We start from the raw sequence: 15803 nt of genomic DNA on the forward strand, positions 1-15803 counted from the left end.
TCTTCTTTAAACTTACAGCTGGGACTTAAAGTACCTTGCATCATGTTTAGAGCATGCCTAGTTCCTGCTTGTTCCATGTGGTGCACAGCATTCCACAAACAGTATAAACCTGTCTCCACCGTAATTATGGTAATTAGCTTAGTTTCATGTCCATGTATTTTCCCCCATCAGTAAGCAGACTTTTCCTCTGCTCATACATTGCACAGCTCTTCTTTACAACTGATCTGTAAAGATCCCCCAAGCTTTTTTGCTCCTTTGGTCAGAATTGTGACAAAAATGCTTCTTTGTAGGTTACCTATTTTAAAGTCTGGGATACACAGAGTGCTTGAATCCACTCCTTGATACTGCTGCTGCTCTGTATTGTGGTGTGGTCCGAACAGTACAGGTGGACAGATACGTTTGGCTGCAGTTATTGTATGTAATTCTTAAAGCTCGCGGGGGCTTGGATCAAGAGCCATTTCACAGTTTGAAGGTAACAGACCTGCCATACATTCTTACCAATGTGATAAGCGCAAACATTTTCATTGACCAGATGAAATAAGTGTTGTGTTTGGCCTTTCTGTTGCATTTTGCATGTCATGAGTGTCCAAGTGCAGGAATCTTGCTGACCTGATGTGTTTCTGCGTGGTACTTGCATTTGCAGCAGGCATCCAGAGACAGAGTACTCTGGAAGCGAGTGAGATTCAGAGCTCTTGCTGCCGTCCAGCTGTGTGGGAGGGGTGGTGTGAAGTACAGGCTGAGGCAGGTTTCAGGCTTTGCAGCTGATGTTCCAGCTCCTACTGAGAGCAGAGAAAATCTGAGTCTCCAGCAGTTTTGTCAGCCAGAATGAGCCTGACTTGTATAAATGGTGTAAGATCTTAGGGGTTTTGAAGCTTTCCCTCTGTAAAGCGAAATCAAATAGACATAAGGGAAAACAGAAGCATCTTTGAGGCGATCTTTTGAGGAGTACCCTTTAAAAACAATAGAAAACAAAAGCAGAAGGGAAGCATGTTGTTGCATTAGTCTTTTGAGGCTTCTCATACCTGCCTTACAGTTTCAGTATTATCTCTCTGAACTGGTAATGTCGCTGGCGACAGGTGAAAAACCACTGTGTAGCTGTCTCGCGATCCACCACTATTTATTTTTCCCATATGCATCCCTGGTACTCCAAATCTACTGTCCTGATCCAGCCAGGAAAGTTTGTTTCCTGATGTGTTATATTTAGCTGGAAGTGAAAATTCAGTTTGGATTGTTCAGTTCTGCTTTTTTTTTTTTTTTTTTTTTTTTTTATTCATCTGCAGCTGGTCTTCATGTATAGCTCACAAGCAGGCTGGCTGACTCTATGCTTTATTCCTGCCACATAAGATATCTGCCAGAATACAAGGAATTAATTACAGGGATATATAGTGAGGGCATAACAGCAGTCTAACAATATGGAGCACATATAGTAAAATAGACTTTTTAGAAATGCCTGCTTCAGTGTGGGAGAGCGTGGAAAATGTTCTATCAAGCCTCTTTGCCCTAGCTGAAAGACTTACCTCTTAGGGTGATATTTTCTTTTTTTTCTTTCTTTCTTTCTTTCTTTCTCAATCAATTTGGAATGTTTTCCAGGCTCTATTGATGTTGCTGAGCTGTGCAGCTGCTTGAGATGCTGTGTCGTGTTGAAGCCAGAGCAGCCATAGGGCCCCAGCAGGTCAGCTCGGTTGTATCCCTGCTGCAAAGAAACTCCTAGAGCTTGGATGCACCCTCACTGCAGCCTTAAAAAATGGGGTGAAGATCATGTATTTAAGAAGCAGCTCTTGATAGTGCTTAGTAGTGCTTTGCTCTTTCTCTTAAACACACGTAAGGATGCTTCTACGTGAAGCTCCCGCTAGTGTCTAGACACTTGGATGCAGTTATGCTGCAGCGAGCTTTAGTATTAACAGTTTTAGGAATTGTTGGGGGCCATGTGTGCATGCACCCTCCTGTTGTAGCAGGTGTGAAGACATCCACCTTCGCCTTAACGAAAAAGGCTAAACATTAAGATACATGAAGGTGTTTGGCAGTCGGGAAGAATTCAGGTGGGCCCAGATATCCAGGTTCTGCTGATGGACACTAACTTAAGTCACGTGCATAAAAATCCTTGCCGATACCCACATGACTGTACAGATTAAACTGTCAATATGCATAAACTGAAGTTAAGGTTAGCACCTTTTTGTGTTTTAAGTTGTTCCAGTTATGGATTTGAAGGAAACTGCTTATTGAATCTTGCTTGTAGGTAGAGCAATATCTTGAAAGTGAGAAAGCCAGTGTATTTTTCTTGCGGATGTGCTACAGGTGCTGAATTCTGATGTGGCAGTAACGCTTGTTCCTCTGAAAATCACTACAGTTGTTCTGACGTTTTATTTAAGAGGTGTTGGTTTTTTCATTTTTTTACAGGCAACAATTGGCATTGACTTCTTATCGAAAACCATGTATTTGGAGGATCGAACAGTGAGTAAGATTTTTGTTGTGCTTCTCTATGTACAGTAGGAATGAGGATCAGCATCTGTTGTAATTGTGCAGCCCACAGTTCTGAGATCACTTGGAAGTACAGCCTGAGCCTTCATCTACCAGCTGCTTCCAGACTGACAAGTGCTGTGGAGACAGCTCCCTTCTCCGCCTGGGGAAATGGGAAATCGCCATTTGGCTCATCTGTGGAGGGGCTCACGAGTGCCATGGAAGGTGCTATAGTGTCATTCTCTTTGAAGAAAGAGTCGATATGGATAGTTTGAGGAGTACATAATGGTGGGAGTTTGGAGGAAGGACTGTGTTTAACCCCCTTTCGGTTTTCTGTCGCAAGACAGAAAGATAAAATGTAAGTTGAGAAATGTTGCCAGTTAACGGCTAGCTTGATATTCTTAATATTACTTGTTTAAAAAGAAGGTTGCCTTCAGTAGTAACCCAGAAATGATGCTTTTTCTTAGCTTGGTGCAGTTCTGGTTCCTGAAATGAAATCAGTCCTCTGTGGAAGCAAGCCTTTGGTTTAAAATGAGCTCAGATTCTTAATTAAGAAATTCAGCCATTGAGCTATTTGCAGAAGCAAATTGTGCAGTGCTGCATAAGCTTATGGTATCGTATAAATCCACAATAAATGTGATTGCATTGAAAGTGCTTGAGTGATGAGATGATCTTTCCATAGCAAAACTGGCCCTTGCACATCTTGCCATACGTGTTGCTTTAGTATACCTTGCCTTTTCTTTCAGAACTTGGATGGTGAGAAACATTCAACCTTGTCTCTGTGCGTGTTACCCTGCAATGTGGCTAAGGCTTAAATATAGAGTAATAACTGGCATTTTATCCTCCTTGAAAAATTCCCATCAGGAGCTTTTCCAGTGCTTTGACAGCAGCTGAAGGCTCTTCCATGAGAAGTACGGTGTATGGTCTGATTGTTCCACCAGCAGCCATCCTCCAGGCTGCCAGAGGGTTGTATGTGTGAGTTCTGAGGAAGGATAGCAGCAGAGCTTGAAAATCTTGTGTAGACTGCAGGTGAACATTGTCTTAGCTTTCTTGTTGGTCCTCTCAGTTTGAAAGCTGAGTGATTCTGTTTCTCCCCTTTTGGAAGGGAAGCATTTTTTAAAAAAGCAAAGACAGCGGAAAGGCAAGATAGGTGCACATGTACCAGTTTGGCTGCTGCTAGTGCTTGGGAGAGATTGCTGTAAAGGAGACAGTATGCTGCTGCTCCCAGTCCCCAGTCATCCCCTGCATGAGTTTATAATTTTTATTTAGCTTTTTTCAAAAAGTAAAATTCATTTACTATTTTATTTTTAGTGGCAGTTTGGCTTTTTTAATTTTCTCCCACCCACAGATCAGGTTGCAGCTGTGGGATACTGCGGGTCAGGAACGTTTCCGTAGCCTCATTCCCAGTTACATCCGTGACTCTGCTGCTGCTGTAGTAGTTTACGATATCACAAGTAGGTATATTGCACTGGGTTTGACCTTTTTCTTATTTTTCTTGCTTGTTTGACTGATTTTGTTAGGTACGGTTGCAATTATGGGACACAGCAGGTCAAGAACGGTTCAGGAGCTTGATTCCTAGCTACATTCGTGACTCCACTGTTGCAGTTGTTGTTTATGATATCACAAGTGAGTGGGGGGAATTCTGCATTTCTAATACTCTGCCCCTTTCATCCTTTAGCCTAGCTTTGCATGTCCTATCACAGTCATCTGCTTGTTCTTCATCCTGGCATGGAAAAAAATGTTTTCTTTTATTGTAGTCAAGTTTTAAGCTAGCCATCTGACTGCTGCTGTTGTAATGTATAAACTGTCTTATAAATGACATCATTTTGTAACCCTTTCCTACCGCGTTCTCCTGAAGCCTTGAGTCCTAGCTGGTCTTGTTGCACTTTACCTCCTTTCATCTGCTTTTTGGTTGTAATATCACCTATGACTTTTGGTCTCAAACACCTGAATCATGTTCATAGATATCTGAATTCTGAAATTTGAGACTTTGCACTGATAGCTGTAGCCTGCTTCACTCCATGTACCCTTCCCCCCCCCCCCCCCCCCAAAAAAAAAAAAAAAAAAAGTCTGGGCATGGGATGGGGGGAAAATGCATTAACATCACATTTTCATTTGAAGCAGTCACTTTCACATTTTGCAATATGTAAAACTTAACCACTAAGCCCTTATCCTTTAACAATTGCTCTTGCATTTCTTACTAAGGTATGTACATTTTTGTGAACTAAAATATTAGTGCTTTTTCAACCTTTATCCTTCTGTCCCTCCCCTCAGTCCAGAGACCCCTAACTTGCTAGCTTTCTGTATTTGCAAAGAACAGAAATTTTAGTTTAGGAGAACTAAACCTTCAGACACTTCAATTTCTCAACTGGAATTGACTGAGAGCAATGGACTAATTCTATACAAATGCAAAAGTGCTTACCCTTTGATTTATAAATACTGGAGGATTACAGCAGGAACATGGGTTTTACCTATAAACACTTTAATTGTTAAAAATAACACTTTCATTTAATCTAAAATTACAGGTTAGCTGTGAACTTGGAAATTTTTTTACTGACCTAGCAAGTTCAGTATTACCAAGTAGTAAGGAGAAGAATTAAGTCACTGGCAAGTGATCAAGTCTTGACTGTCTGGCATACAATATATTACTATGCAGTAGAAGCCATTAAAAAAAATAATCAATACTTGTCAAGAACTGCTGCAGAGCCCCCCACCCTTTTTAAGTACTGAAAACGGCTTTGGCAATTCAGATACTCTTTGTGCAGCTAACTGGCAAATGCTGAGCTCCACAGCAGCTTCTGTACAACTCGTTTTTCCTTTCAGGATGCATCTTTTCGAACAACATACTATCTTATTAGACAGGGATAGCTTCCTAAAATTCTTACCTTGCAGCTTTTAAGGACATATCATTAAGAAAAAGTGTCTGTGAATAAGTTAGATCTGTATTTCTGGTTCTGTGCAAATGATTTGGAAACTATTTTGTACTCAGTGTTCAATGCTACAGGAGTTGCTAGTATGTTGTATAACCCTGATATTTCCTAAAGAAAATCCTGAACCTAGCAGGTAAAAAGTGATTAACAAAATGTGTAGCTGATGTGAAGAACTTTTGATAAGCAATGAAACTGTAGGAACCTCTTCCTGTAGATGCACAAGTCAGGAGCAATGTAGAATGCAATATCACATTAATCCCTATTCTCCATATAAAATGTTTTATGTTGAGCTAAAAAAAAAAAAAAAAAAAAAAAAAAAGGAAGATGGTCTAAAACACAGTGACAAGGCTTCTCAGTTTAGATCCTGTCGAAACAAATATAGACCAGTTCAGTTCACTCCCTGGCTTTGAATTCACCTGAATGAAGTACTAGCCCATTTGGAAATTAATGCCAAAATTTTCATATACTTCAGCGTTGGGAGACTTAGGGTTTCAGTTGCTGATTCTTCATCACCCTATTATGCCAATTCCAGAGATTATGAAGCTTTTGAGACAAATGTATTTATTACTGATCTGTGAAGAATACCTGCAGTGATAATCCTCTCCACTGTTCTCTGTTAGATGTAAACTCGTTCCAGCAAACAACAAAATGGATTGATGATGTCAGAACGGAAAGGGGCAGTGATGTCATCATTATGCTGGTGGGAAATAAAACAGATCTAGCAGATAAGAGGTATGGAGGAATAACTCATCTTTCAAATGCTTTTCTTTAATCTGTTGCCATTTTCTCCTACATGACTATTTTAAAAAGAACACTTGTATTTATTTCTTTTTCAAAAATGCTGAAGCTTATTTTAACTATGCTGGAGGTGGCTGTGACTAGAGAAATCTCAATTTTAAAACTTCTTTCATTTGGTTAAGCACAAGATTCCAACATGATGCTGTGTCTAGAGAAATCTCAATTTTAAAACTTCTTTCATTTGGTTAAGCACAAGATTCCAACATGATGCTGTGTCTAGAGAAATCTCAATTTTAAAACTTCTTTCATTTGGTTAAGCACAAGATTCCAACATGATGCTGTGAATGAGTGAAGAAACTGTGACCGACTTGTTCAGGTGTCAGGAGAGAACAAAGTGTTAACTACAACCTGTGTCAGTGAATGAATAAACTAAAATATTTACAAATATCAATACTTCATAAATTTGCTCAGAAATGAATGATAAGTGCCAGTAATCCTCCCTTTTGAAACTCTTCAGGGTTTTTCGTATGTTGGCAAAGTTAAATGTTTTTATTAGAAGTTGTGCATCTTCAGCTTTTGCTCCGTTTGCTGTTTTTTCTGGGTTTATGGTATTAACACAGATGAGTAAAAAGTCACCAAGCCAAAACAAAAGCACAAGATATAAGTAGTCTGGATTTGACTGAAGTCCCTGTTTCCTCACAATAGCTTCTCTTGTGACCCTTACTTCAGATTTGTAACCTCCTATTAAGAATTGTTTGTACACATATGTGTACACCCCTCAGGTACTGCATGGTTTTTGTTTGGCAGCTCTTGAACCAAAATTTCCCCCTCCCTGGTTTTGGCTGTAGCAGAGTGCTTAATGGGTAGAACACCTAGCCAGGGGAAAAGGGCCCAAGATTTATTTGAGATGAGGTGGTTACACTTGGATCTTTGTTAAAACAGTTTTTTAGGCTGCAAGTTGATGATTACTATTGGATTTTAAAATCTATTGATTGCTAATTGTGCAGACATAAAAGCATAGCTTCCTGGACAGGGATCTGGGGGAGTCTAGCTGGCCCAGTTAGCTGTCTTCCACTGGAAAGCTGAGTTCTTGGGGATCCAGGTGTGCTGTAGAATTCCATCTGATAGAATCAAATGGTGAGAGTTGTCTACAGCTGTGCTCAGTTATGTAGCATCTGTGTGCGGAGAAAAAAACCCATTAAATGCTTTCAGTATTGTAATGAAGCAGTCACCTCCTTGAGTTGAAGATAAAAATTTCATTTTTAAGGTGTTTGTCCTTTTTTTCCCCCCCTAATTCTATGTTATTTTCCCCAGACAAGTGTCCATTGAGGAAGGAGAAAGAAAAGCCAAAGAGCTGAATGTAATGTTCATTGAAACTAGTGCAAAAGCAGGATACAATGTAAAACAGGTGAGTAACGTGTGGGCTGCAGCCAGCCCTGAGACTACTTCTGCTGATGCACCGTTGTGCAAGTAGGACTTCCCTAGATGTTGGGAAGCCTTTGCAGAGGGGGTCAGGGGGACATTTGTAGCCCATACACATCCAGCAACTTCTCAGAATTGAATTGTTGGCTGAGGTTCAGAAGGATCTCTGACCTTGCAGGAAATGACTTGGAACTTCTTTCCTCTTAGAAAAGAGGAATTACTGAAGCAGCTTTGTGGGTACAGAATCATACCTTCCTGGATTTTTGATAGTCTATAGTTGGTGTTTAGATTGAAGGGATTAAAAGCATGAGCCCAAAAGTTCGGGTAACACAGGTCTGAGGACTGTTTCTGATACTGATTCAGTGTGTAAATGTGGACAAACCAGTCAAGGAGGAATGTGATGACTTAGAATGCTTCTTCCATTGTGCAGTGAGACAGTGTAGACCAGTGTTCCCGCTCTGTTGGAAGGCACTGGAAGTGTGAGCAAATGTTCTTGGACAGCCAAAGCTAGCTATTTCTGGTAGATGATGAGTTGCTGTTGAATCAGGAAAAGCAGTGAAATGTCTTTTGAGTTGGTGCTACTGCAATGAAGTCAGGTTTTATGTTGTGAGATGAGCTGCGGCTCTTTAAATTCTGACCTGCTAGATGAAGTTTTAGCACTTGTGTTAATGAAGATAAATCACTTGGCAGACAGTGGACTGGTGAAAGTAGTAAACACTGCAGAACTGATCTGGTGTGTACACGAAAAGTTTTGTTTGAGCTTATTAGTTGTGTAAGCAAATATGCTTACTAGCAGAGCATGAATAGAGAGCTAGAGCTGTACATCCCTCCTGACTCAGTGCATAATGGCATGCTGCTTTTTCATTGATTCAGCAATTTCTCATATGGTGTCATGACCGCTAAGCACTTGGCAGCTGGTCTTACGGTGGGAGGAAATGCAGTACTGCAAGATGTAGAAGACATTCGTTCTTTGGTGTCTCCACAGAGCAATGCACACACTTGTGTATTTTTTCTGTGCAGTTACACAAGCAGTTTGTATGCAGAATTGTATCAGGAGTTGCTAAAACAGTGTTATAAATTACTTCGTACGTTATAGATGGGACTAAAGGGTCTGTTATTAAAATGTCCCTTGACTTTGTATATTAGTAGCAAAATTACTCCCTATGTAACGGAATAATTAGATGTGTTAACTTAGCACTGAGTTTCAGTGTATTAGCAAGCATTGAAGTGTTTGGTTCCAGGGTCCACCAATTACTCTACCACAACACAGAGGCTGGCTTGTAGTTAAGGCTTGGATTCCGTGCTGGAATCCTTAATATTTAGTTAGACTAGGGGGTGTGCATTTGACAGCAGTTGCCTTGCTGAGAGGAATGATGATGATGATGAAGCTCTGTACTCCCTCTTTTCATGAGGGAGTTGCTGTGCAGCCGACACGTTTCCAGAAGTCTGTGTCCAAGCCTGGAAGGTAGCTTGTGGCTTTTGGGCCAGTTGGAGCCCTGATGGTTTGAGATGTAAGCAAGAAAATTGTGCCTGTAGTCTGTTTTGGCGTAAGATACCACCGTTTAATAAAACTTGTGCTTTGTAAAGCTACCACAGCCTTCATCATTAAGGATGGTAGCTCCATTTAATACATTTTGAAGGAACAAACTTTGCCTTTTTGTATTTTATGCTGAAGCCATTCAGGGATTGAACTAATGAGATTGTCAGAGCATAAAGCCATTTCTGTAGCTGTAGCCTCACTTGCACACTCTCTAGAGAAAATTCTTAGTTGTATAACGGAGCTCTAGACAAATTATACCTCTGATTTTAATTGCCAGGTTACATGCTGTAAGACTGCTTCTGTGAGAAAATAGGTTTGGGAATTCAGCTTCAGCAAAAAAAAAAAATGGTGTTGGGAACCTGGGGGCTATTTCCCTCTGTATTAAATGGAAGATTTGGTGTTCTGAGACATAATTCTTGTTCTTCATTAACATCAATAAACAGCAGTATCTAAAAAACTTGGGGCTGTTACATATCACTGCATCATAATCCGAGTGGGTACTTCATGTAGTGTGAAGTCTTGTCAGAATCAGACAGGGGGTCAGGGTTTAAGTGACTTCATTCTCTGTGTAAAATATCAAAACAAAAACCACCACCGGTTATTTTAAAAGAACTAAAAATGTATTTTTCTTCTGAGTTTTGATCCTTGTGTTGCAGGCATGGACTAGAATTTTCAAGAACTTCAAAGCTATTCTATACTGCAGAATATTTGGAACTCTCATTTTTCATTAGTTTAAGAAGTAATTGTTGAAATGATTCTCAAAGGATAAGATTTTTAATACCACTGGTTGTCTAGCGCTCTGTTTCCTTGAAACTTCTCTGTTGAATGGTACAAATTTATTTTACTAACTTGTCAATAAATTATTCCCCAATGAAATGGGAGAGCATGTGGGTGCAACTGTAGAATGGATACCCTCCCCATAACCAGTATAAAAATCTTTCTTTAGTAAGCTGAGTGCAAATTTGACCTTCCCATAACAGGCAACTTCCATGCATAATATATTCTGATTCTACGGAACAGTTACTGTCCAAGTTAATTTGATACTTGACTTAAAAATGCTGTATGAAAATTATTTTAGATACAAAGTCCATATTTTGACCACATGTAATGAAACATATTTATGTAAAAATTAAGATCAGCTTTAGCAGTTACCATGCGGCTTTGATACTGCTTATGACTGAAATGTGTGGATTAGAGAATATGAACTGTTTTGGTTTGTGGTTGGTGTTTGGGTTTTTGTTTGGGTTTTTTTTTTCCTTCCACCCAAAACTCTTGCCTGCCAGTATTAAAACTTCTCAGGTTGTCAGTGCTTCACTTGGCAGCCTGACTGGGCAGCCCAGAAAACACACAAAACACTGTTGCTTCCATGCTGTTCTCTCTTCCCAGCATAAAATCTGTCTCCTGGATCTAAATCCTTTGCCCTGGATGAAAGTTACGGAATGGCAGAAGGTAACGCAGGAGACTTGAGATGAAGTTGAACCCTCTGTCCTCCATTGTTGGCTTCTTTGCATTTCCATCCACCTCTCACTGAGGTTTTGGTTTCTCTGTGGTGTCAGATGCAGACATCTTGATGTTACCAATTCCAGAGCGAGCTCTGTTTTTACTAATGCCTCTTGTATGGCCCACCATAGCTTCCTTGCTTGCTTTCTGTCCTCTCTTTCAGGTCAGAAATGTGAATTCCAGTGTCACTTGTGTGCAGGCAAGTCCTGGAGATGTGACTTGACCCACCTGCCTTTACTGCCCTAGGTCTGACTTCCAGGCAGGGTTAGCAGGAGCAGAGGCAGCAGTTCAGGCAGCTTGGGAGATGCCATGGGGCGCTACCCAGTATGCTGATCTCGTTCCAGTCCATGTCAGATGGTGAAGAATAATGTCATCTCACACACGGTGAATCTTGGTGCTGTTTCTGTTGGCTCAGGCGCTGGGGCTAAGGGGTGCCGTCCACAAGGTTTCAGAATCAGTGTTTGCCCCATTGAGGACGCAGAAGCAGCTTAATTTCTCATCCTGCTTGGGGAGGGTAATGGCCAAGAATTGTTCACCTTTTGAGCCCTGTCACTTGTTTGCTGGCCATCAGTGGGAAGCCAGGGGACTTCTGACCTTGTGTGCTACTTTTAGTTTCTTATTCATCCTTTTCTGCTGGAAAGCAACCCTGATAAGAGGAGAGGGCACTTCCTTCAGCTCCCTGTAGCTATCCTACAAGTCCAGAGTGCCCGGCTTTGTAGTGTGACTCCAGAAGGTGAGTTGCACCCTGCTTCAAACGGTATGTATTTCAGTGGCAGAATCTTCTACCAACAAAGAAACAGGGGGGAGCCATACTGCTGACAGGCTTTTTTTTTTGCCATTCCCCTGTGACATGAAAGGAGACGGATCAGAAGGCAGCACCTCAGCTAGCACAGCACTGGGGACTGAGGTTGAAGTGGATAACCTGTGGCTTAGTTTAGAGGCTCAGCCCTGGATCTCTGTGTAGCCACCGCAGAGAGGTACAGAGGATTTGCAGCCTGTGTCCGTGCTACCTGAAACCTGGAAACGGCAGGCTTCGTTTTGTGCCTTCTCTGGCATTTCTTTTCCCCAAAGGCTGATCTGAAGAGCTGCTGGTGCAAACTTCATCTCTCCTAGTTGCACGCTGTCAAACTAGATTGTAATGTACAGCTGTTGGACCTGTTAAGGTAGAGCTGTCTCCAGTCACCGAGGTCCTATGCACTTACTGTTCCTTCTGGCTTTGGGGAAGGAGCGTTGAAGGAAAAATGAGTGGATGATATTACAGAGTAAAAACGGTGATAGCGGTATTCTGGGGTTAAATGGATGCAGTAGAGGGGAAAAAATTGGCTTTTGGATCCTGCGGGTTTCAGCAAATACTGATTGCCAGGGGAGCCTTAAGAGTGAGAACTAGATAACTTGCTTCATTTAATGCAGAGAATCGTAGTCTCCGATTCATGTTATTTGTCAGCCCTGAATAAGCTTTAAAAGACCTTGAGATTCATGCTCTCTCTCGGCAGTCTGTATTTCAGGGAATCTTGTTGTTATTCTTTGGATTTCATGCCCAGAATATGTCAGGGTTCATTTTGCTGTCTTGTGGAAAGAGAGGGGAGGCAGAGCCCTGAAGACCTCCTTACAGCGGTACCTGGCACACTTCACATTTGCTCTCAAAGAGCTGCAGGCTGAATATGGTATTTGGCAGAAAAACTTTCTCACGGCAGTAGCTAAAGGACCATGGCCTCTCCAGTAACCCCGTTTTCACAGAGCTGGCTGCATCTAGCAGCTTGGCTCTTTCTCCTATCTTTTGATTTCTATCTGGTGGGCAAGATTTACTCTTTGAGTTGCACTGCTCTCCTCGAAGAATGAGAATTAGGGAAACATTTTGGTTTGCTTTGCGTTGGGGAACAGGTTTCTTGCCTGGCTTTTCCATCTAGACAGTGATCCTCCTGTCCTTTCCATATTGCGGCAGGAGTGTTACTGTGAAAACTGTTTTATCCCTACAGTTGTTTGTGACACTGATCTGCTAGGGATTTATTGGTTGAAGTAGTAAGAAAGGCACAGTTTGGCAAATGAGTTGAAACTAATGGCGAGACATGAGGGGTTTTTTTCAGAGTTTAATCTGGTAGCAGATTGCAGGCTTGAATGCTGAAAGAGACTTTGTGTGGCTCTGAAGTCTTTCAGATGGCTGCATTTAACTCCTGCCTTGGAAAAAAAGCCCCGAATGCTCACCAATACGTGTGTGTATACCCACACGCACACACATGCACAAATATTTAGACATACATGTGTGTGTAGAGACACTGTGTTATATATGCATATATATGTGCAACTGCCCGAGACATTTTTCAGTGAGATAAGGCTGCTGGCTTGGGTCCTGGAGGCACTGCAAAGCAGTAAGGTCCCTGTGTAGAAGGCTGCTTTCTAACCATCACGAAGTTTCCCTAATTGGATTTGTTCACATATGCTGTGCCTGATAAGCAGAAGGTTAATAAGTAAGTTGAATTTCTTAGTTGCCAAATTCCTTTTTTTAGTCAAATAATTTAGGGGAGAGATACTGCTAAAGGCATAATTTTATTCCTGGTCTTAATGTAAAGAAAGGATTACAGTATTATAAACACTTAGCCTTTCTGTCAGCAGCTTGGTTTAAATGCAGTAATTCCACTTGGTTCCCACCAACTGAGGTTTTTATAAGGCTCCCTACCACTCCCCTCTATAAATTGCTTCCCTCACTTCCAATGTATTTGTATTGGGTTTGCGTGGCCAGGCTCTGGTAGCGGGTGGCTTCTGTGAGAAGGTGCCGGCAGCTGCCCCCCTGCCCAGTGGAGCCAGTGCCACCGGCTCCCAGCTGGACCCGCCGCTGGCCAAAGCCAGGCCCAGCAGCGCCGGTGGCAGCGCCGCTGGGATAAAGGATTTCAGAGAGGGGGAACCCAGGGGAACAGCGACTGAGCTGGAGAGAGGGGTGAGACTGTGTGAGAGGCAGAGCCCTGCAGCCCCCCCAGGGCAGGAGGGGCAGGGGGGCTCCAGGCGCCGGAGCAGAGATTCCTGGCAGCCCGTGCTGGAGCCCCCGGCCAGGCAGGCTGTGCCCCCAGCCCATGGAGCCCCCGGCCAGGCAGGCTGTGCCCCCAGCCCGTGCTGGAGCCCCCGGCCAGGCAGGCTGTGCCCCCAGCCCGTGCTGGAGCCCCCGGCCAGGCAGGCTGTGCCCCCAGCCCATGGAGCCCCGGCCAGGCAGGCTGTGCCCCCAGCCCGTGCTGGAGCCCCCGGCCAGGCAGGCTGTGCCCCCAGCCCGTGCTGGAGCCCCCGGCCAGGCAGGCTGTGCCCCCAGCCCGTGCTGGAGCCCCCGGCCAGGCAGGCTGTGCCCCCAGCCCGTGCTGGAGCCCCCGGCCAGGCAGGCTGTGCCCCCAGCCCGTGCTGGAGCCCCCGGCCAGGCAGGCTGTGCCCCCAGCCCGTGCTGGAGCCCCCGGCCAGGCAGGCTGTGCCCCCAGCCCGTGCTGGAGCCCCCGGCCAGGCAGGCTGTGCCCCCAGCCCATGGAGCCCCCGGCCAGGCAGGCTGTGCCCCCAGCCCATGGAGCCCCCGGCCAGGCAGGCTGTGCCCCCAGCCCGTGCTGGAGCCCCCGGCCAGGCAGGCTGTGCCCCCAGCCCGTGCTGGAGCCCCCGGCCAGGCAGGCTGTGCCCCCAGCCCGTGCTGGAGCCCCCGGCCAGGCAGGCTGTGCCCCCAGCCCATGGAGCCCCCGGCCAGGCAGGCTGTGCCCCCAGCCCGTGCTGGAGCCCCCGGCCAGGCAGGCTGTGCCCCCAGCCCATGGAGCCCCGGCCAGGCAGGCTGTGCCCCCAGCCCGTGCTGGAGCCCCCGGCCAGGCAGGCTGTGCCCCCAGCCCGTGCTGGAGCCCCCGGCCAGGCAGGCTGTGCCCCCAGCCCATGGAGCCCCCGGCCAGGCAGGCTGTGCCCCCAGCCCATGGAGCCCCCGGCCAGGCAGGCTGTGCCCCCAGCCCGTGCTGGAGCCCCCAGCCAGGCAGGCTGTGCCCCCAGCCCATGGAGCCCCGGCCAGGCAGGCTGTGCCCCCAGCCCGTGCTGGAGCCCCCGGCCAGGCAGGCTGTGCCCCCAGCCCGTGCTGGAGCCCCCGGCCAGGCAGGCTGTGCCCCCAGCCCGTGCTGGAGCCCCCAGCCAGGCAGGCTGTGCCCCCAGCCCGTGCTGGAGCCCCCGGCCAGGCAGGCTGTGCCCCCAGCCCATGGAGCCCCGGCCAGGCAGGCTGTGCCCCCAGCCCGTGCTGGAGCCCCCGGCCAGGCAGGCTGTGCCCCCAGCCCGTGCTGGAGCCCCCGGCCAGGCAGGCTGTGCCCCCAGCCCATGGAGCCCCCGGCCAGGCAGGCTGTGCCCCCAGCCCGTGCTGGAGCCCCCGGCCAGGCAGGCTGTGCCCCTAGCCCGTGCTGGAGCCCCCGGGGGAGCAGACCCCCACCCGCAGCCCGGGGAGGATTCTACACCGGAGGGACCCACGCTGGGGCAGTGCGTGGGGGACTGTCTCCCGTGGGAGGGACCCCGCTGGAGAGAGGAAGAGTGTGAGGACCCTTCCCCTGAGGAGGAAGGAGCGGCAGAGACAGCGTGTGATGGACTGAGCGCAGCCCCCGTTCCCCGTCCCCCTGCGCCGCTGGCGGGGAGGAGGCAGAGAAGTTGGGAGTGAAGTTGAGCCCGGGAAGGAGGGAGGGGTGGGGGGAGGTGTTTTGAAGATTTGGGTTTATTTCTCATTATCCTGCTCTGATTCAGTTGGTAATAAATTAATTTCCCCAAGTTGAGTCTGTTTTGCCCACAATGGTAATTGCTGAGCGATGTCCCCGTCCTCATCTCGACCCACGAGCCTTTTGCTGCATTTTCTCTCCCCTGCCCAGCTGAGGAGGGGCGATGGAGCAGCTTTGGTGGGCACCTCATGTCCAGCCTGGGTCAGCCCACCACAATATTCTACAAGGGGCAAATCAATAGCAATGCCAGAGTTTAAAACAATTTTGTTTTTTGTAATGCTGTTTCCGCCTAGGATCTCAAAGTGCATGACATCAGCAAAGAGCTGTTCAAAATGATGCATTTCCTTCTTGCTATCAAAGCAGAGATGTCAAGCGAGCAATCTAATTTAGGCACAACCTGGTAGGATTGTGCCAAACTCTGTTACATATCCATCCTTAAAATGGATGAGATTTTTTTTTTTCTCCCCCAAACCTTCTGTGTCAAGAACTGGGCCAAAATTACTCTTAAGACTGCAGTAT

At 45.7% G+C, this 15803-nt stretch overlaps 1 protein-coding gene across 2 annotated transcripts in view; it reads left to right on the forward strand.

Moving 5' to 3' along the window:
• RAB6A (RAB6A, member RAS oncogene family) overlaps window positions 1-15803 on the forward strand; it is a 67885-nt gene that overhangs the window by 42056 nt on the left and 10026 nt on the right. Inside the window, exons 3-6 of one of the 2 annotated variants that reach the window (XM_037376074.1) lie at window positions 2398-2451; window positions 3978-4083; window positions 6008-6119; window positions 7440-7533. In XM_037376074.1, coding sequence (XP_037231971.1) covers window positions 2398-2451; window positions 3978-4083; window positions 6008-6119; window positions 7440-7533 — 366 coding nt within the window. Of the gene's footprint in view, window positions 1-2397; window positions 2452-3805; window positions 3912-3977; window positions 4084-6007; window positions 6120-7439; window positions 7534-15803 lie in introns of both variants that reach the window. The other variant, XM_037376073.1, reaches the window with a different exon arrangement.

This window comes from Falco rusticolus, chromosome 2 (assembly GCF_015220075.1).
Source record: "Falco rusticolus isolate bFalRus1 chromosome 2, bFalRus1.pri, whole genome shotgun sequence".
Classification (NCBI taxonomy): Eukaryota; Metazoa; Chordata; class Aves; order Falconiformes; family Falconidae; genus Falco; species Falco rusticolus.